This window comes from Littorina saxatilis, linkage group LG17, assembly GCF_037325665.1.
Source record: "Littorina saxatilis isolate snail1 linkage group LG17, US_GU_Lsax_2.0, whole genome shotgun sequence".
Lineage (NCBI taxonomy): Eukaryota > Metazoa > Mollusca > Gastropoda > Littorinimorpha > Littorinidae > Littorina > Littorina saxatilis.
This window is the reverse complement of record NC_090261.1, coordinates 45249106-45271406: the sequence shown is the minus strand read 5'-3', so window position 1 is coordinate 45271406 and position 22301 is coordinate 45249106. Positions and strand designations below refer to the sequence as shown.

At 39.1% G+C, this 22301-nt stretch overlaps 1 protein-coding gene across 1 annotated transcript in view; it reads left to right on the top strand.

Moving 5' to 3' along the window:
• LOC138953205 (two pore calcium channel protein 1-like) overlaps positions 1-21883 on the top strand; it is a 35129-nt gene extending 13246 nt beyond the window's left edge. Inside the window, exons 8-19 of the mRNA XM_070324998.1 lie at positions 4209-4335; positions 4999-5200; positions 5824-5968; positions 8138-8302; positions 10070-10134; positions 10708-10789; positions 11100-11169; positions 11655-11880; positions 12521-12611; positions 13998-14114; positions 14520-14689; positions 15896-21883. Coding sequence (XP_070181099.1) covers positions 4209-4335; positions 4999-5200; positions 5824-5968; positions 8138-8302; positions 10070-10134; positions 10708-10789; positions 11100-11169; positions 11655-11880; positions 12521-12611; positions 13998-14114; positions 14520-14689; positions 15896-16035 — 1600 coding nt within the window. The 3' untranslated portion in view covers positions 16036-21883. The remainder of the gene's footprint in view (positions 1-4208; positions 4336-4998; positions 5201-5823; positions 5969-8137; positions 8303-10069; positions 10135-10707; positions 10790-11099; positions 11170-11654; positions 11881-12520; positions 12612-13997; positions 14115-14519; positions 14690-15895) is intronic.
• The last annotated feature ends 418 nt before the right edge of the window (positions 21884-22301 follow it).

Genomic DNA, 22301 nt, shown 5'->3' with positions numbered 1-22301 from the left:
AAAATCAACAACACAAGATAACCTTACATACCTTATGTTTTTGCAAAGTTTGAAACTTACTCTTTTAGAAAATATATGAAACATTTGAAAGTACATACCTTTTGTTGTCTTCATATCCACGCAAAATATCCAATTTGAAGCAAAACAAAAAAACTTTCTACGTCATGGGTTCATCATACACAATGTCATGATCGACACTTGCATTGCCCGAATCATCACCCAAATGATCGTCCATTGGCACAAAATCGTCACCAGAATCTAAAATATCATCTCCACTATCATCATCACTGAGGTCAAGATCAGAACCGTACTGAATAACACGTTCTAGCACTCTTTTCAAGTTACTACGTCTCAGCAGAACGATCCGCCATCTTGGAAAAGTCAAAACACGTGGGTCGCACACCGTCAACAAAATTTTTATTAATCCCAACAATTTAAGGGAAGGAACTGTTTACAGTGAATGGTACCACTGTAGACAGATAGAAGTTCATTGCAGGGGTTGTTTCCCTTGGTCAGCAGGACCGTTTACACCGTTAAAAATTCGTGATATCCGTCGGAACTCAAGTGCCGGCACGCAGCCAACGCTAAACACAGGTGTCGGAATTCCAGTTCCGACGCGCAGCGAATGAGTTAAGCAACTGGGTCACAAGATCACTCTTGATGGAGTTATTTCTAGCGTTATTAAGGGTGCCTCCCTTAAGGCCGCTCGCGCGAAGTCACCGCTCCCTGCCTGGGATTTGTTTCTTGTTTTGAGATTTTTGGCTTCAGACGAGTTTGAACCCATTCAGTCTGCCAGTTTGGTTAATTTGACACGCAAGGCAGTTTTCTTAATTTTGCTCGCTACATCTCGTAGAGGAAGCGAGGTTCATGCCTTATCCGGATTAGCTAAAGATATCTCAACCGAAAAAGATGGTTCTATATCTCTTAAATTTAGGCCAGAATTTTTAGCTAAAAATCAGAAACCAGGCCAAATTTCACCCATCATTATTATTCCGCCCTTGAGCAACATTCTTGCTCCTGGAGACCCTGATATTGTTAACTGTCCAGTGAGAACGCTCAGCAGTTATCTGTCTCGAACTCGGAACATTCGCTCAGAAGGTCAAAAGTTGCTTTTTATTTCGCTTAACACAGCAAGGTGTAAAGACATTGCGAAAGTGACATTAACCAAGTGGGTCTCCACGTTGATCAGGCAAGCTTATGCCTGGTGGCAAATTCAGTCTGGAGAAGTTAGGGCTGTTCTTCCCTTGACTTCAGCAAGAACGCACCAGGCGAGGGCATGGGCCTCCTCTGTGGCAGTACTCCGATCAGGCCGTCTGGCCGAAGTATTGGAGGCAGCCTATTGGAGATCGGAGGATGTTTTCGTAAACTATTACCTCAGAGACATCTCCTCCTTGAGACAGGACGGCAGTTCCGCGCTACCTGCTATGGTAGCCGCAGGACAAGTCCTACTTTCTTGATTTTCAGTAAGTACCCGCCACCTATAGTAGCAATCTGCTATTTGTGAGTTGGGTAAAGATATGTAATTTAATCCAAAATTTTATAAATAAATTTTCATTTAATTAATATACTTACCCAACTCACAACGTTTATTCCCTCCCACCTCCCCGCTGTGGTTGGTACTGGGGTCTAAAAAAGAGTGAGTTGGGCTTCGTTTTGAATGATAAGATGGCGGCATATGCGCACGCATGCGGAAGTCAGACTGGTAATAGTCTGGCATTATGGGATTGATCACTTTCTTTTTTAGAGTGGTCGCCCTTGTTACCAAGGGGCGCGTACAGCGTAACCAGCACTGAACTAGAGTTAATTGCTATTTGTGAGTTGGGTAAGTATATTAATTAAATGAAAATTTATTTATAAAATTTTGGATTTTCTTTTTCTGCTTTGAGCATTTGAATTTGTTCCAGTCAATTTGAATGACAGTCTGATACAAATAACCAGTTCCCGTTGAAAATGATTTCCAAGGTTTGAGACAATCCTTTTGCACATGTAGTAGTATGCATTTAGCGCTTTCGTCGTTTTGTTCCTCAGATCTTAAATTAACGCTTGGCCTCACTGATTTGATTAAGATTTTCTGTTCCAAATAAGTCTTTGGATTGGATCCAATATCATAATGTGGTCTTAGTACAGTAAAACCTCCCACTAACGACCTTGAAAATGTCCAGAGAAATCGGTCGTAAAAAGGAGGGGTCTTTATTGGGAGTTTGGGAGGTTTCAATTTTTTTGACAGGGGAGGCAACTGTTGTGCAGTTAAGTCTTTTTGATTTTCCGTAGTTATGTCCCTTGGGATTTGGGTTCGTTATACCATTTTTGCTCCCATTTAAAAACAGGCAGATAACACACACGCACACACACACGCACACACAGACACACACACACACACACAGACACACACACACACACACACACACACACACATATACACACACACACACACACACACACACACACATATACACACACAGAGAATTAAACACAATGAGACTGCAAAATATGTGGTATAATACGTGTATGTAGTTATACATGTCTCAAGAGTAAACAAGTTGACTCGGGTAAAACACAGGCATCAGGCTACAACAAGTTTTTCTTCTTTTAGAATGCTTTCTGTCACAACTTTCTCCATTCTCCCACCTGTTCCGAATATTTTCCTGGTCTTTGATAATGGTTTGGATCTGTGTTTTTCCAACTCCAAGACTTATAGCGATTGCGATCGTAGTCTCACCCTTTCTATGACTTTGATCCTGTCTTCTAGCGTCAACAGTTTTCGTTTTTTTGTTGGAGTCGCCATGTTAACACACAACCTCTCAAAATGTAAAATGAAGTTGAACTAAGACAGAGCGCTTTGACACAAAACAACTCACAAACTCCAGTCAAGGGGAGTGTTTCCATTGTTTATTCAGGATTATTCATCTACACAGGTGGTGAGCACAAAATCACAGAACACGTACGCAAACAAACTAGCCAAAAAGAACGCCATGGGGTAGGCGGGCAATATTGACGCCTTCATTATTGAACCTTCCACTCCCTTTCTCTCCCCTCCCCTCCACCCCCCTTCCTCTACTTCAAGGGCAGTCATTCAATTGTGACAGCAAAAGGTGAGAAGAGGACAGACGTAGGCCACTCGACCTGCACGCACCGCCTGACCACAGACCACCACTCCTGATTCTCATAACTCATAACATTTTATTGATCCAACAAAGGAAATTAATTTAGTCATCAGCACATATAGGTCATTAATTAATAACTATAAAAGAATAAAAGAAGAAAATTCATAAAACCCATGATATAAAAATACCCTTTTTTCTTGCACACCTGACACACCGACACACCAATACACATGCATACATGCCTACATACATACCTACATACATACCTACATACATACCTACATACATACATACATACATACATACATACATACATTCCATGTTAAAGTGTAGTTAAGAACATCACAGTACTTCTTGATGCGTGACTAATCGCGTGCACGTGGTGGGCAATTACGAACTTTGACACTCGCTGATAAAAAGGTCAAAGTCGTTATTGACCCTTTGATATTAGGTCGGTCGTCTGAAAACGGAGGTTGTCGTTCTTGGGTGGTTAGTTACATAGTAAAAGGCATCCGTGCCAAAAAATTAGGTCGGCAAAAGGAGGGGGTCGTTCTTGGGAGAGGTCGTTACGGGAGGTTCCACTGTATAAGTTTTCTACCTGGCTGGCTCCACATGCAGTTCGAGATGGATGTAACATCTTTTGGAACATTTTGTCCGAAGAGTGGACAGAGCGGCAAGATTTGGCAAGGAAAGACATCAAAAAGTACAGATCATGGATGCAGTAACTCGCACAAAAATAATTGTTGTATATAACTGGAAGGATTGTGTTCAAAATCACAGCATAATTTTAGTATAATCTACCGTAAGTGTCTGGCTCGCACCCCAGTAAGAGGTTGATGTAACATCTGTAAAGGAACATGATGTCAGAAGAGCTAGCTAGTGGACACAGAAGCAGGATGGCAAGAAAAGTCCACAAAAATGGTGACAAAAATGATATTCATTTGTGAGTGGCCTTTCCTAAATGTAGAAATCAAAGCTCCAGGTAACACAAGAAAAGCAGTTTGACAGAATAGCAAACCAGTTCGAAAACTGATGTCAAGATTAAGCTAATTTTGAACTGTGAGACATTTGAGGTCCTGATTTACTGCCTCTGTTCCCTACCAGGATGCCAGCATATGACTATGACAACTGGTTTGTGCTTTTCTTTGTCGTCTTCATCGTCATCAACCTATACATCTTTATGAGCATCGTACTGGCCACCATCTATTACAACTTCAAGAAAAACCTCAAGGTATTTTTGCAATGGACTCTCTGCCACTGCTAGTTAAGTGGCTTAATTAGCTTAACATGTCATAATGAAAAGCGCTGTAGTATGTACATATAATGCTGTTCATAAGTTGTAATTGTTTTTTGTTTGTTTCTGGGCTTGTTTCTTTGAAACTCTATGCGAGAGCTAGTCTAACTGTCTGTCATTTTGCCTGCATGCTTGTTGTTTTTGTTGTAAGCATGGTCATTGTCATGGTCATTGTCAGCTTTGTGATGACTTTTTAACTTTTGCCAGCAAATAAGTACAACAGGCTAATTTTAAACTGTAAATATATGCTTAGGCTTATAATTTTCTGTGATACAATAGTTGTTTTGTTGTTGTTATTTTCTGTGTATAGCCTTTTTGTCAATTTCCACACTTTATTTTGAAACTGGTTACCTTTAAAGAAATGTTGAGCTTTCAAAACATTACAGTAGGGAAATATGTCAGAGGTGCCTTCAGGAATATGATGACCAAGATATTCTGCCATTGTGGTACTGTACTTTTTCCACAATAACGCTCATGAATCCACATCCTCTATTTTCAGAAGATGCACACACAGATGGACATCCAGTGTAGGTTCTCTTATGATGTGCTAATCAAATCCACAATCATTTTATGCTGATCAGTCCCATTCACTGTATACAGAATGAGATCAAGACAGCAGTTTACTGCAAGCGGAAGCTACTTGTCAGAGCCTTTGACATCCTGAAAGTGGAGATCAACGGCCGAGAGACAGTGACTCCCAACCGCTGGACACAACTGATGGGGGTCATAATGCCCACCAAGAGTGCTGCACAGATTGACCTCTTGATGCAGGTGCTGGACATCAATGGAGACACATTCATCTGTAAGAACATGCGCACCTGGTTATATGTAGTACATGTGCACTGCAGTAGCAGTGGAACTTATATACCTAGAATGTCGTCTGTGGTACATGTGCACTAGGTTAGGTAAGTAACACATGCACTTCTGAACACTCATATTGGTGTTTTTTTTTGTTTTTTTGTAGTTGTTGTTTACATTATGTGGCCTATGTGCTACTTTTACAGTGATTTCATGTGCCCTCCTTAGGCAGTACTGTAGACTGAACTTATGCAGTGAATATAGATGTATACATAATTATGCACATTTTTATGCATCAGACTATGTGTAGTTTCTTTTGTGAAGTACGAAACAAAAGGAGGAAAAAAAGATAACTGTTCTACAAATTGGTAGATCTTTAGAACAATGCCCATCTCTGCAATGGAGGCTTCAGACTTCCCTGGTATGCAACTGTCAGACCTTCAAAAAAAATACCACAAAAAACAAGTACAGATGGTCTTCTTACGAATGGAAATTTACATAAAAATTATGATTGTTTTTAGGATTTTTTTTACGTTGCCGTTGATTAAGGCAGTGGATATGTTAAAACTGAGGGGTCTTAAAACAGGTTTTTTAGTGCATTTTCTGACCACATTTTAAACTTTTCAGACAAAGAGGATTTCTTAAACCTGTCAGATCTGCTGCATGTGGAGCTGACCGAGGTGAAAGATCGACAGTCCATGCTGGAAAAAGTGATGCCCGCAGTCTTCAACTCTCCGGTCAGCAACTTTGTCAAGATGATCGTCAGGCACAAGTACAGTAATCTGTCTGTTTGTCAATGTGAATCTGCATGTCTGTCTGTCTGTCTGTCTGTCTGTCTGTCTGTCTGTCTGTCTTCTGTTTGTCTATGGTAATCTGTCTGTCTGTCTTCTGTTTGTCTGTCTGTCTGTCTTCTGTTTCTCTATGTGTGTCTGTCTGTCTGTCTGTCTTCTGTTTGTTTATGTGTATCTGTCTGTCTGTCTGTCTGTCTGTCTGTCTTCTGTTTGTCTATGTGTATCTGTCTGTCTGTCTGTCTGTCTTCTGTTTGTCTATGTTAATCTGTCTTCTGTTTGTCTATGTGAATCTGTCTGTCTGTCTTCTGTTTGTCTATGTTAATCTGTCTTCTGTTTGTCTATGTTAATCTGTCTTCTGTTTGTCTATGTTAATCTGTCTGTCTGTGTGTCTGTCTGTCTGTCTGTCTTCTGTTTGTTTATGTGTATCTGTCTGTCTGTCTTCTGTCTGTCTGTCTGTCTGTCTGTCTGTCTTCTGTCTGTCTGTCTGTCTGTCTGTCTTCTGTTTGTCTATGTGAATCTGTCTTCTGTTTGTCTATGGTAATCTGTCTGTCTGTCTTCTGTTTGTCTTTGTGTATCTGTCTGTCTGTCTGTCTGTCTTCTGTTTGTCTATGTGTATCTGTCAATATCTTGACAGAGAGAGAATGCTAGAGAAAGTGATGCCCACAGTCTTTCAACTCTCATGTCAGTAACTTGGTCAAGATGATTATTAGGCACAGGTAGAGAGATGTGTGTGTTTGTTTGTGTGTGTGTGTGTGTGTGTGTGTGTGTGTGTGTGTGTGTGTGTGTGTGTGTGTGTGTGTGTGTGTGTGTGTGTGTGTGTGTGTGTGTGTGTGTGTGTACTAGTAATGCAGTCAATTTTAAGACAATACAAAACCATAGCTGGTCGGACAACATTAAAGAATTGACACAGATTAGCTTCCCTGAACTTCTGCCGATGGCCCCAAACACAATGCAGCCCCAGTCAAGGAACTGATGATGATGAATGGGACCATATAACACAGCAGTGATAGTTTAAAGGGATACTATTGATCTGACTGTTTGGAGGGAGTTTTTGTCAAATTTGAAGAATCTGGGGAATCCACTGTACCTAAATAATCTACACGCACTCAGCACCATTTACGCCATTTACTAAAGCTTTTAAAACGCTTGCCTTTGCAAAGTGAATGTACAGTAGCATATTATTTCTAATGCAGAATGTTATCGAATAATCTTGGAAGCGATGTTAGGGCCTTTTTTGACTCACATGCGAAGCAAAAGTGAGTCTATGTACTCACCCGAGTCGTCCGTCCGTCCGTCCGGAAAACTTTAACGTTGGATATTTCTTGGACACTATTCAGTCTATCAGTACCAAATTTGGCAAGATGGTGTATGATGACAAGGCCCCAAAAAACATACATAGCATCTTGACCTTGCTTCAAGGTCAAGGTCGCAGGGGCCATAAATGTTGCCTAAAAAACAGCTATTTTTCACATTTTTCCCATTTTCTCTGAAGTTTTTGAGATTCAATACCTCACCTATATATGATATATAGGGCAAAGTAAGCCCCATCTTTTGATACCAGTTTGGTTTACCTTGCTTCAAGGTCAAGGTCACAGGAGCTCTTCAAAGTTGGATTGTATACATATTTTGAAGTGACCTTGACCCTGAACTATGGAAGATAACTGTTTCAAACTTAAAAATTATGTGGGGCACATATTATGCTTTCATCATGAGACACATTTGGTCACATATGATCAAGGTCAAGGTCACTTTGACCCTTATGAAATGTGACCAAAATAAGGTAGTGAACCACTAAAAGTGACCATATCTCATGGTAGAAAGAGCCAATAAGCACCATTGTACTTCCTATGTCTTGAATTAACAGCTTTGTGTTGCATGACCTTGGATGACCTTGACCTTGGGTCACATGTATTTTGGTAGGAAAAATGTGTAAAGCAGTTCTTAGTGTATGATGTCATTGCTAGGTTTAGTTATTTGACCTTGACCCTGAAGGTCAAGGTCATGTAAAGGTCAAGGTCAAGCATGCGAGTCGTATGGGCTTTGCCCTTCTTTTTTCGTATTATCCCTTTAGCTACATGTACACTCTGAAAATGTACATGGTTTCAAATTGTGTTAATGTATTACTTAGATGGTACATTCTTTTTTTCCAGAATTTTTCGCTATACTTTTGACCTGCTGATTTTTGTGAACGCATTCTTCATTGGGTTTGATGTTGATGTGGCTGACTGGTTCTTCCTGATCATCTTCTCTGTGGAAATTATCCTCAAGCTGTACGTCTACGGACCCTATCAGTTTTCCCAGAGGCTGTGGAACATGTGAGTTTGAAAAACATACTAATGCACTTCTTAGTGTGTTTGTTCATAACCTCTGTAAAATTACTCCCATTTTTAGACTCCCTCCTTTTTATATTTAGTCAAGTTTTGACTAAATATTTTAACATCGAGGGGGAATCGAAACGAGGGTCGTGGTGTATGTGTGTGTGTATGTGTGTGTGTATGTGTGTGTGTGTGTGTGTGCGTGCGTGCGTGCGTGTAGAGCGATTCAGACCAAACTACTGGACCGATCTTTATGAAATTTGACATGAGAGTTCCTGGGATTGATATCCCCATACGTTTTTTTCATTTTTTTGATAAATGTCTTTGATGACGTCATATCCGGCTTTTCGTGAAAGTTGAGGCGGCACTGTCACGCCCTCATTTTTCAACCAAATTGGTTGAAATTTTGGTCAAGTAATCTTCGACGAAGCCCGGACTTCGGTATTGCATTTCAGCTTGGTGGCTTAAAAATTAATTAATGACTTTGGTCATTAAAAATCGGAAAATTGTAAAAAAAAATAAAAATTTATAAAACGATCCAAATTTACGTTTATCTTATTCTCCATCATTTGCTGATTCCAAAAACATATAAATATGTTATATTCGGATTAAAAACAAGCTCTGAAAATTAAATATATAAAAATTATTATCAAAATTAAATTGTCCAAATCAATTTAAAAACACTTTCATCTTATTCCTTGTCGGTTCCTGATTCCAAAAACATATAGATATGATATGTTTGGATTAAAAACACGCTCAGAAAGTTAAAACAAAGAGAGGTACACAAAAGCGTGCTATCCTTCTTAGCGCAACTACTACCCCGCTCTTCTTGTCAATTTCACTGCCTTTGCCATGAGCGGTGGACTGACGATGCTACGAGTATACGGTCTTGCTGAAAAATGGCAGCTACTTGACTAAATATTGTATTTTCGCCTTACGCGACTTGTTAACCCTTACACTGGTGCAATTCTGTAACACATGTTACATAGCCACTGGTGAATTAACAGAGAGAAAAATAACAAACAAGTCGCGTAAGGCGAAAATACAATATTTAGTCAAGTAGCTGTCGAACTCACAGAATGAAAGTGAACGCAATGCCATTTTTCAGCAAGACCGTATACTCGTAGCATCGTCAGTCTGAATCGCTCTACACACACACACACACACACACACACACACACACACACACACGCACACACGCACATACACCACGACCCTCGTTTCGATTCCCCCTCGATGTTAAAATATTTAGTCAAAACTTGACTAAATATAAAAACGGTCATATAGGTTTTCGCATCCATGGGAGGTAATCAGAACCGACCAAACAGACTGAGCCAGTAGCGCGACATATGTCGTGACAACCAGGTGACAGTATACGTAAAGTAGCGCGACATATGTCGCGACAACCAGCCTAAGGGTTAAGACCTGATTTTCTCAGATTTTTGGAGGTTTTAAAAGGGGGGTTCCTCTGTAATACCCTCCATTTTAAGACTGCCTTTACTTCAACACTTTATTTTCTCCGACTTTCTCTTCATGGTGAAAGTCAATTAAGCTCTGTTACAAAATTCCATCTCCTTTGAGACCTCAATTTCTCAGATGTTGAGAGATTTCACTGTAACACGTGCACAGAACAGACTCTGCCACATTGATTATTTACTCAGGATTTTCAGATTCATGTTCCTCCCCCGTGTCACCATAGCTAGTTCCTCTATTCTTTTCTATTCTTTTCTGGACAGAAGTTTTCAGAAATGATTGATTCTCTTGCAGATTTGACTTCTTTGTCATCGGAGCTGCAGTGGCTGCAACCATTGTTGAGAACATTGTGGGTGAAAGTGAGTATCCTTCTTTCGCTTTTCCCCACTTATGATTGATGTGCCAATTTCATCAATGTATCACCAATGTTTCCAGTTTGTATCATAATTTAGTTTTTAAATATGGAAACAGAAAACATGCAGTCATATTGCTGCTCATTGCACCTGTGTGTTAGCAATTTTTATCATCGCAAGTGTGTGCAAGATTGGTAGTAAAATTTGCTGTAACTGCCTCGTTTTTTGCAGAGAAGAATGTTTATTTGGAGTCTCTTGAAATAAAGGTAAATTTACAGGGGTGGTGAACAGAAACTCTATAAATAAAAAAAAGCAAGGTCTGTAAAGAATGAAGTCTTCTTCTTCTTTTATGTTCATGGGCTGACAATCCCACATTCTCTCACGTTTTTTGCACGAGTGGATTTTTACGTGTATTAACGTTTTTACCCTGCCATTTAGGCAGCCATACGCCGATTCCGGAGGAAAGGGGAAGTCTAAAAATTGAAGGGGGGGGGGTGTGGGGGGAGGCTGAATTAAAAGGGGGTTAATTCACTGTATTGCTGACTGCCAGTTTAATCCTGCTTGTTTCTGTTCATGCAGCCAACGATGAATTCAGCACCCTGGACATCATTCTTGTTCTCAGGGTTCTCCGTCTGTTCAAGCTTTTTGGAAGCATTCAGAGGTACCAGGAAATTAACACTTTGTAACCATGCACACACAACCTGCTTTTCACAATAAACAAGGATGCACAATTTATCATCAGATATTTGTCATCATTTCTCCCCAAATATCATTTCAGTCATTTTCTATCTTCTCTTTCTTGTTAGTCCATTAGATGAAGCTTGCTAATACAATATTGAATTGTTCAGACTCAAAGGCGAACAAACATTGTTTCTGCACCAAACGTTTAATCAAATGAAGTATAAAGAGACCAGTTGAATTGTTTTTGTTTTTTGTGTGGTAGTGAAACCTACTTTTATTAAATTGTGCAGATTTAAAGGTGTTATTCAGACCATTGTGAATATTGGGCCATCTATCACAACATATGGAGGAGTCATGTTTGTAAGTAACTCTTTGTGAATGCATTTTTCTGTATATACATGCATGTGTATATGTGTGTCTGTCAGTCTGTGTAAATTCCAAACTGTCAAATATCATGTGTACATGTTAATCTGTGTGGGTACTTTGCATTTGTGTGTGTGTGCGTTTGTGTGTGTTTAGGTACTTTGCATTTGTGTGTGTGTGTGTGTGTGTGTTACAGTTACTTGCATATAGTTTGACATCTGCATATGTACAGAAATATTAGAGAAACAGATTAAAGGAGAAAGACGTGAGGCATTTTATAATATTCAAAGTCTGCTTATTGAAAGTTAACTTGAAAATATTAAACAGATCCAAATTATTTGAAGCAGATTGTCACAGAAAGCTACAGTTGGTGTGATATCTGCCAGCTTCTGATGAGGTCTCCATTTGTTATTGTAGGCCTGCTACACATATTTTCATTTCAATACTTCTTGTTGTTTTTAGTTACTTTTTCTTATTGCTAGGTATTCTACTACTTCTTTGCCATCATTGGAATGGAGCTGTTTCAAGGGTTGATCAGTTATCATGGCTACAACGAGAGTGTCACAGCCCCAGAAAACTTGTGGTGCGGCAACCCTGCTCTCCAAAACACAACATTCTACCGCATGCGCTACTGCAGCAATAATTTCAACACCGTCACCAAGGCCTTTGTTCTGCTAACAGAGTTGACTGTTGTCAATCAGTGGCATGATATCCTTGAAGGGCTGGTTTATAGTCACTGTGTGTGTGTGTGTGTGTGTGTGTGTGTGTGTGTGTGTGTGTGTGTGTGTGTGTGTGCATGTCTGTCTGTCTGTCTGTCTGTCTGTCTGTCTGTCTGTCTGTCTGTCTGTCTGTCTGACTGACTGACTGTGGGTGGGTCGGTGTGTGAGTGTTGTAGTGTGTGTGTGTGTGTGTGTGTGTGTGTGTGTGTGTGTGTGTGTGTGTGCATGTGCGTGTGTGTATGTGTCCGTGTATGCCTGCTTAAAAGCAGCAGCTATAGCCAAATCTTTTGGGGCTGTTGTAGGAAGAGCCGAACAAATAATTGATAGAAAGCAGCTGATTGGTTTGTTCATATGATCATATAATTTAGGCTGTCTCTCTCTCCCTCTCTCTCTTTCTCTCTTCTCACCCACTCTTGCACACAGACATGCATGGACAAACACACTGACACACACGCACAAACACACACACAGACACACCAAAACACGAACTCAGAAGAGTTAGATAGGGGTGTATACATAATCCAGCCTATCCAGCTCATTTTCTGTGCTTACATTTTCTAGCTTTGCCTTCCGCATCTGTTACATGTATGTCTTCATGCCCCTACAGTGTTTTCCCTTAACATCCTCACTGCTAACTTCAGGGTTTGTCTTCGTGACAAGCAAAGTTGCAAGACTCTACTTCTTCCTGTTTCATGTCTGCTGTGTGGTCATTGTGCTGAAGTAAGTTAATATCACTTGTGATTTTTGACTCACATGCGAAGCAAAAGTGAGTCTATGTACTCACCCGAGTCGTCCGTCCGTCCGGACGTCCGTCCGTCCGTCCGGAAAACTTTAACGTTGGATATTTCTTGGACACTATTCAGTCTATCAGTACCACATTTGGCAAGATGGTGTATGATGACAAGGCCCCAAAAAACATACATAGCATCTTGACCTTGCTTCAAGGTCAAGGTCGCAGGGGCCATAAATGTTGCCTAAAGAACAGCTATTTTTCACATTTTTCACATTTTCTCTGAAGTTTTTGAGATTCAATACCTCACCTATATATGATATATAGGGCAAAGTAAGCCCCATCTTTTGATACCAGTTTGGTTTACCTTGCTTCAAGGTCAAGGTCACAGGAGCTCTTCAAAGTTGGATTGTATACATATTTTGAAGTGACCTTGACCCTGAACTATGGAAGATAACTGTTTCAAACTTAAAAATTATGTGGGGCACATGTTATGCTTTCATCATGAGACACATTTGGTCACATATGATCAAGGTCAAGGTCACTTTGACCCTTATGAAATGTGACCAAAATAAGGTAGTGAACCACTAAAAGTGACCATATCTCACGGTAGAAAGAGCCAATAAGCACCATTGTACTTCCTATGTCTTGAATTAACAGCTTTGTGTTGCATGACCTTGACCTTGGGTCAAGGTCACATGTATTTTGGTAGGAAAAATGTGTAAAGCATGTGAGTCGTATGGGCTTTGCCCTTCTTGTTTTTCTTTTCAGCATCACAGGTAATTAAACTCTGTGTGTTTGCGCGCGTGTGTGTGTGTGTTGGTTAATAGGGTGCATTTTGGTTATAGTCTACATTGTTAAAATGTGTGTGTGTGTGTGTGTGTGTGTGTGTGTGTGTGTGTGTGTGTGTGTGTGTGTGTGGATAGAGTGTGTGTTGGTTAATAGGGTGCATTTAGGCTATACATGTGTAGTCTATATTTTCTGGATGCTTTAGGTTGGTTTGATTGTTGAAATTTATCAAGTATTGTAAGGGCAGGTTTGTATTTTGTCTTGTTCTATTTCACTGTTCATGAATGCTTACATTAATGTAGAAAATCGTGTGAACATTTATTTTGTTTAAGTATTTTTATAACATTGTGAGTTAGTATTGTAAACTCTTTGTGGGCAACATTTGTGGGTTTGTGTGTTGTTGTTTTGTATTTTGTTTTCCTTTGTGTAAAGTATTTTTCGAATTTTGCTTTTTGTTCCATCAGTTGGTGTCAAGTGTTCATTATTTTCAAGGTGCTATATTTTCTGTATAAAAACTTTGTTTTGAAAAGTGTAAATTCTGTTTTTGAATCTGTTGTAATAATTGTTATTTTCCTTTTTCATGACAGCATATTCACAGCGTTCATCTTGGAGGCTTTTATCTTGGAGTACTCGCTTCGCACGGCACACAAACTGGAGAGTGCTGTGGAGGCCAAAATCAAGCAGCTAGGACTTGGCATTGGCATGTGAGTTCATCATAATTTGCTACTTTCATTTATTCTTTGCTTTTCATCAATGAATGCATTTGTTTCATGTTGTATTTTGTGCTTTTTTGTTGTGCTCTGCCAGTTTCATAATCTCCCTGTTAATTTGCAAATAGCTGACACGAGATGACATTTCGTTTTCACATACACAGCATATCACAAAAATATACCTCCCCTTTTAATACCTTCAGAAATCTTAGGAAAACATGTCTAAGAAGCGACGAAGTCTGAAAATAAATGTCAATTTACAGAGGCTATGAACAAAAAATCAAGGTCTTATAAAGGAGGAAGTCTTGAATTGGGGGGGGGGGGGGGGGGGGGGCCTTAAAAGGGGGGTTCCACTGTATATGTATGCTCTCCCTTGATGACTTTTGCACACATGTGCAGGAAGCCCAAGACAGATGGACCACCACGGGGAGATGAAATAGAGCTTGTGAATGAAGAGCAGCTACCGGCTCAAGAAGAGAGACCAGAGTATGAGGAGTCTGACTCAGACACAGAAAGCTTACCTGATGTATCTTCAGAGAGCGGACTTCGCTTCCACCTCAGAAAGAGGAGTGAGTTGTGGAAGATTCTCTGTGTTTTTGAGTCACTTGAGAAAAAGTGACTCTATGTAATCGGTCAGTGTTAGTCTGTCCGGCCGTCCGTAGACACCACCTTAACGTTGGACTTTTCTCGGAAACTATCAAAGCGATCGGGCTCATATTTTGTTTAGTCGTGACCTCCAATGACCTCTACACTTTAACGATGGTTTCGTTGACCTTTGACCTTTTTCAAGGTCACAGGTCAGCGTCAAAGGAAAAATTAGACATTTTATATCTTTGACAGGAAACTATCAAAGCGATCGGGCTCATATTTTGTTTAGTCGTGACCTCCAATGACCTCTACACTTTAACGATGGTTTCGTTGACCTTTGACCTTTTTCAAGGTCACAGGTCAGCGTCAAAGGAAAAATTAGACATTTTATATCTTTGACAAAGTTCATCGGATGTGATTGAAACTTTGTAGGATTATTCTTTACATCAAAGTATTTACATCTGTAGCCTTTTACGAACGTTATCAGAAAAACAAGGGAGATAACTAGCCTTTTCTGTTCGGCAACACACAACTTAACGTTGGGCTTTTCTCGGAAACTATAAAAGTGACCGGGCTCAAATTTTATGTGAACGTGACTCATTGTGTTGTGAATAGCAATTTCTTCCTGTCCATCTGATGCCTCATATAATATTCAGAACTGCGAAAGTGACTCGATCGAGCGTTTGCTCTTCTTGTTTGGATGTAATACTAAATGCCTAGTGTTTTATTTCTTTTAAGTCTGAGATTGTTTGTGTGTGCACTGTATGTGTGTGTGTGTGTGTGTGTGTGTGTGTGTGTGTGTGTGTGTGTGTGTGTGTGTGTGTGTGTGTGTGTGTCAAAGCAGACTTAATGAGTGATGGACATTAATGGAGCAATATCACAGGCAGTGGATGTGTGCAGACTTTTGAGGAAAGAAACCGGCTTACAACAAATTGTTTCAGTTTCTTCTACAACAAGTGTATAAAAGTGCCCTTGACAAAGATGGCAATAGTGCTGACTAGACCATTTGCCAAAGACTGACTTAAAATGAGATGTATCAATTACACAAAGTATTGAATTAGACAATAATAAATTATGTCAATATTCCCACGAAAAATACAGAAAGGCATCATATGTTAGAAGGAAGTTTGGAGCATAGTCTAGTCATAGTTTTGTATGTTTATGCAATTTCTTTAACACTATTTCAGATCGCAAGAAAGTGGAAGTACTACTGCAACAGATGTTCCAGTCAGAAATTGAGGCAGAGGACGCGGGACCAGAGGAAATAGATGAAGGAACAGAATTTAAACCACGACGTCGCAGGCTCACTCTGGATAATGTGGGGTAGAATTTAAGTCTGAGGATGCTTGTAGGAAGAGTCACTTGAATAATGACATGAGATTTTACCTGAATGTTTGGGGAAAATGTCTGTTTTTAAAAGAAGCGCCTCCCTCCGTCCTCGATCCTTCCTCTCTATGCAAAACAGTGTAATCCTTTCTCACCCACCTTCTTCTCTCACCAACGCTTTTGTTTTTTTGAGTGAATGGTACATGTCATTGTCAGTATTTTAATTAACACTAATGGGAAGACATAACAGTGGTCCAGTATGAGTGATGATAGTTAAGTAACCTGTTATATTACATGTATTTTTGTATGTACGATTTACATATGTTGTCCATGTGTGCCATTGTATTGATTGTAATACTCCACTGCAAGGACATTGTTTGGGGATATTATTTCAAGTGTTGTCGTCTCCCGGAATCAGAGTATGACTGCCTAAATTGTGGGTCAAAAAAATGCTTTAAACGTAAAAGTCCATGCCTGCCTGTGGGAGTGACAGTCCACAAAGAAGAAGTATGTTTCGTGAGTCTATTATTGGGCTGTTTTGGATTGCTGTTACTATGTCAGATTTGGTGCACCACAGTACGCATTGAATGGTATAGTTTTGGATTGCTGTTACTATGTCAGATTTGGTGCACCACAGTACGCATTGCGTGGTATAGTTTTGTATTGCTGTTACTATGTCAGATTTGGTGCACCACAGTACACATTGAATGGTATAGTTTTGTATTGCTGTTACTATGTCAGATTTGGTGCACCACAGTACGCATTGCGTGGTATAGTTTTGTATTGCTGTTACTATGTCAGATTTGGTGCACCACAGTACGCATTGAATGGTATAGTTTTGGATTGCTGTTACTATGTCAGATTTGGTGCACCACAGTACGCATTGAATGGTATAGTTTTGGATTGCTGTTACTATGTGAGATTTGGTGCACCACAGTACGCATTGAATGGTATAGTTTTGTATTGCTGTTACTATGTCAGATTTGGTGCACCACAGTACGTATTGAATGGTATAGTTTTGTATTGCTGTTACTAATTGAGATTTGGTGTACCACAGTACGCATTGAATGGTATAGTTTTGGATTGCTGTTACTATGTCAGATTTGGTGCACCACAGTACGCATTGAATGGTATAGTTTTGGATTGCTGTTACTATGTGAGATTTGGTGCACCACAGTACGCATTGAATGTTTTGTATTGCTGTTACTATGTCAGATTTGGTGCACCACAGTACGTATTGAATGGTATAGTTTTGTATTGCTGTTACTAATTGAGATTTGGTGTACCACAGTACGCATTGAATGGTATAGTTTTGTATTGCTGTTACTAATTGAGATTTGGTGCACCACAGTACGCATTGAATGGTATAGTTTTGGATTGCTGTTACTAATTGAGATTTGGTGCACCACAGTACGCATTGAATGGTATAGTTTTGGATTGCTGTTACTAATTGAGATTTGGTGCACCACAGTACGCATTGAATGGTATAGTTTTGGATTGCTGTTACTATGTGAGATTTGGTGCACCACAGTACGCATTGAATGGTATAGTTTTGGATTGCTGTTACTATGTGAGATTTGGTGCACCACAGTACGCATTGCGTGGTATAGTTTTGGATTCTAAGTGTTTATGTTACCAGTTCTTGGAAATCCATGTTGTTGTTTCATTTGGGAGGTGCTGTTGCAAGTGGGTGCTTGGAAAGGAGTCAATTGCTCTCTTCTTGAGTCTTGCCAGTACAATTAAACTATTCCAAACCCTCACCCTGAACATGAGAAAAATGTGAATAAAATAAATAACTCTGTCAGGATTTTCAGCGGTCTGGAAGAGTAAGAGCACCTTTTGCCTCGGACAAGCTTTTCACAACATCCGGAGCATGTTCCACGCTTCAGATCATCTTTACTCCTGCGATCGGGTTGAAAACGAACTCTAATGTGTATGCTATGCAGCGTGTGCTAAATATGATACCATTTTCGTTCGAAAATATAAACATCAAAGCCACGAATCACCACCAATGGCCGCTGTTGCTAGTCACTGGAAGTGTTTTCCTAACACACGTGACCTCAAGCCAAACCCACATGACCTCGATCAAAACACGTTGTAAGCAATGACTACGTGCCAGCGATCATTTCCGCAACAAACTGTGAACTCTGATGAACTAGTGAACACTGTTTTTCAACTGGGTCTTGATTTTTTTCCAGTTGAAGTTATGACAACAGACAAAGTGAGAGGGAAGATATAATTTACACAATATCCACTTTCCCCTTTGAGGCACACACGCGAAAAGGACAGACTTTATCAGAAAAACTACCCATAACTGTTTTTATAGGGCAAAGAAATTAGCTCTAAAATTCTCAATCCTGTTTGACTGAGCTTTGCTTCCTAAGGCGATTGTGGTGTTCCGACACTCAGTTACACATGTATTACTGCATATTTGTTTTGATGGTACAAGCTACCGATAAGAAAAGTCTTTGTTTTAGATCCTGGTTGTGCTTGTTTTGTTGTAGTGAATTGTTTTTTATTGACAATGCAAATTTATACAAAGTTTATAGTTTGTATCAAAGGTTCTACAGTGCAATGAAAGTTTTCACTTACGCATATTGTTGACAGGGTTTTATTGCCTTGTTTTCCTTATTTTGTATTAGCAGTTATTTTAGTTTTTGTAATGGCAGTGCAATCATTAGATGTGTACGCAGATATTTTTGAATACATTACTTATCTCTCCGGCATTCTTAGAAACCTTCCGTGTGATAGCTCATTTTTGGCTTTTAATCACATTACAAGGAGTTTTGGGACAAAGATTTTACTGTTGGTATTGAGGGGTCACAAGATTTTGCCTATGCATCTGTTTCCCTGTAGGTAGCAATTAATATGTTTTTCTTCTTCTTCTTCTGCGTTCGATGTTGATGGCCGTGCTATTATTGTACGGCCATATTATCGTGGAAGCGTAGACAGCCGATTTTCTCCCCACGCCAATATGTTTTATATTGCACTCGTCATGCAAGTGTTTATCTTCCTAAGCAGTTACCTGTACATAGCAATATATTTTGTATTACATTCAAAAGTTTTTATCTTCCTATATGCAACGTTTCTGTTTTGACATTATTGGGTGTGTCATGGAATCTTAGTTCAGTATCCGCTGCAATTTTTGTGTGTGTTTTTGGAGATAATGTCTATTTTGACTCAAGAATGCTCTTAACACGACAGACAATGATTGTGCTCCTGTCTTGAGTAATGCACACCTTGAGTTTTTTTGTTTTGTTTTGTTTTTCTTCTTTTAGAGGTTAAATGAATATTTTAGTAGATCTTGCTGAGATGCTTTGCTTTATGTACAGTTTATAACTGGTTGATTGACTGCATATACAGGGTGTCTCAAAAATAAGTACCCGATTTTCTTTCAATACTACAGACAAGTCAGTAACTTTATTGAAATCATTTTTGCGTGATATTGTAGTCAGTTCCTAGAAGTTTTGTCCCCAGTTCACAGCTTTCAGTTGAGATCGTCTGTTTCTTCACACCACGTGATCAATGTAGCCACCCCGTTTTCCAATGACAGACTTCATCCTCATTGCCATATTGTTCATTACATTGGGGAATGTTTCCTGTGGGATGTTCTGAATTTCTCTGAAAATATTTGCCTTCAGTTGTTGTAGGTTTCTTGGTCTGGGGTACATATTATCTTACATATTAGTTTTTCCATTTCTCGGTACTGATGTTTCAATGTCTTTTTGGGTACTTGTTTTTTAGACACCCTATATATGTAACCTTGTCCTTCGTTCTATACAGGTATATGCAAACATTATGTACTTATTAAACTTTACACAATGCTCAAGTTTTGTATCCTCCACCCAGTTTCTTTTCAGTGGGTAAGTTATTAGTGTAACTCTCTGTGTGTTAATTGTTATTCATGTATGTCTTTCACCTCATTTCCCATGTTCATCTAACACTGAAATGAAAATCGTGTACAAGTAAGAAAGTTAGTAAGATCATACTATGACAATGAGAACAATGACTGTCTCGATCTGTATAAATCTCATAATTATTGGTTAACAAAACAATGCATATTACCCTGTCTATACAGCATGTGAACAGGCATTTTATTGTCATAATACAGACTCGCACCCACCCACTTTATTTGTTGTGATAAACGAAACGGAAGGAGCTGCAAAGTGATTGTAAGTGCAATGTAATTAGTGCATATTGTCTCTTTCATGACAAAGGGCAGTTTGTTGGTGCCCTGTTAGTTCAACCTTGTTGATTTTTGTACAGTTGAGCCCCCCTTCTCCATTTAAAGGCTAAAAATCAAACATTTCAAAACCTATAGGCTATAGGGATGATAAGTGCAAATGAAAATTAAGATATTGTTTTGTTTTTTAAAATTTTATATGAGCTGACATTTTATGAGGTTTTATTTGATACTACGTACCTGCTGAAATGTTTACATATTTTCATGTGCATTCTGATGAAATATTTTAGATGATAAAGTTTTTCATAATGTCAAAGGAAGACTTCTGTGTTTTACACAAAGAGAAACAGCCAGATCAAAGTGTCTGTGATAGCAAATATTTTTGTTGGTTATCTGTGTTCTTGTTCAGTGCACAGAATGTTTCTTTAGTTTTCTAATACAGGGCATTATGTATATGAAGTGGATGTTGTTTTATAATTATAATGTTCTGATGATGAAAATCAAACATTCCATTTTTGTTTTAATTTACCTTGTTAAGTCACTCTCACAAAAGAAACATTAGATTGCCTATTATGAACTAACCTTAACCTTTATTTGTGATCTACATACAGTTGGCACGAGAGTATATGAAAAAAAATTCTTAAAACTTGAGTGATTGGTTTCAGTTTTACAATGATGAATTTTTTTTCGCAAAGCCTTCAGCGATCATGAGGCTTGCTGGCTTTGACGGCAAAAAAGAAAGTATCAGCGAGGAGTACACCTGCAGAAAAATTAATGTTTTCCCTGAGCAAATATAGATTTGCATCGACTTGCTCATGAACAGCCATATTATGCATCTGTAAGTAATTCACATATCATTACCTGAATCACATATATATAACGTTTTCTTCATTAAGCTACATTGTACTACATTATCACTTAAGTGCTTACAGGAGAATATTTTGCACTGATCAAATGTGACATTTTATGATACAACGCTGGATGTATTTTCCGGGAGGAAGAGTTTAAATAGAGTGTTCATGTGCGAGTGCAGTTTTCTGCTTTCAGTGAATTTAGCCAGAGAGGTATGTCTCATGTACGTGTGTCTCTGATTTATCTTGGTGGCAAAACATGTCATGTTCTTATTCATATGTACCATAACAGCACAGCTAACAAAGTTATTACTGCAAATCAGTTTTAAATAGAGAAAATGTTCCCTTTCATGCATACATATTTGCTGCAGACAAGCCAAAATACCCCCCGCGGGTTAGGGGGAAGAATTTACCCGATGCTCCCCAGCATGTCGTAAGAGGCGACTAACGGATTCTGTTTCTCTTTTTACCCTTGTTAAGTGTTTCTTGTATAGAATATAGTCAATTTTTGTAAAGAATTTAGTCAAGCAGTATGTAAGAAATGTTAAGTCCTTTGTACTGGAAACTTGCATTCTCCCAGTAAGGTAATACATTGTACTACGTTGCAAGCCCCTGGAGCAAATTTTTGATTAGTGCTTTTGTGATCAAGAAACAATTGACAAGTGGCTCTATCCCATCTCCCCCCTTTCCCTGTCGCGATATAACCTTCGTGGTTGAAAACGACGTTAAACACCAAATAAAGAAAGAAAGAACAAGCCAAAATGTACGTATGTATGTAATAGAAAAAAAATCAATAAAATTCATCACCAAAAAGGTGTGGGTGTTTGTGTGTGTGTGTGTGTGTGTAACTTGATGGAATAGTAAATATCTATCTACCTAACTTACACTTTACCTGTCCCAACAGTTGAGCTGTTATTGAAAACCAAAAACAAGTCGTGTAAGGCGAAAATACAACATTTAGTCAAGTAGCTGTCGAACTCACAGAATGAAACTGAACGCAATGCCATTTTTCAGCAAGACCGTATACTCGTAGCATCATCAGTCCACCGCTCATGGCAAAGGCAGTGAAATTGACAAGAAGAGCGGGGTAGTAAGCTTAGTTGTGCTAAGAAGGATAGCACGCTTTTCTGTACCTCTCTTTGTTTTAACTTTCTGAGCGTGTTTTTAATCGAAACATATCATATCTATATGTTTTTGGAATCAGGAACCGACAAGGAATAAGATGAAAGTGTT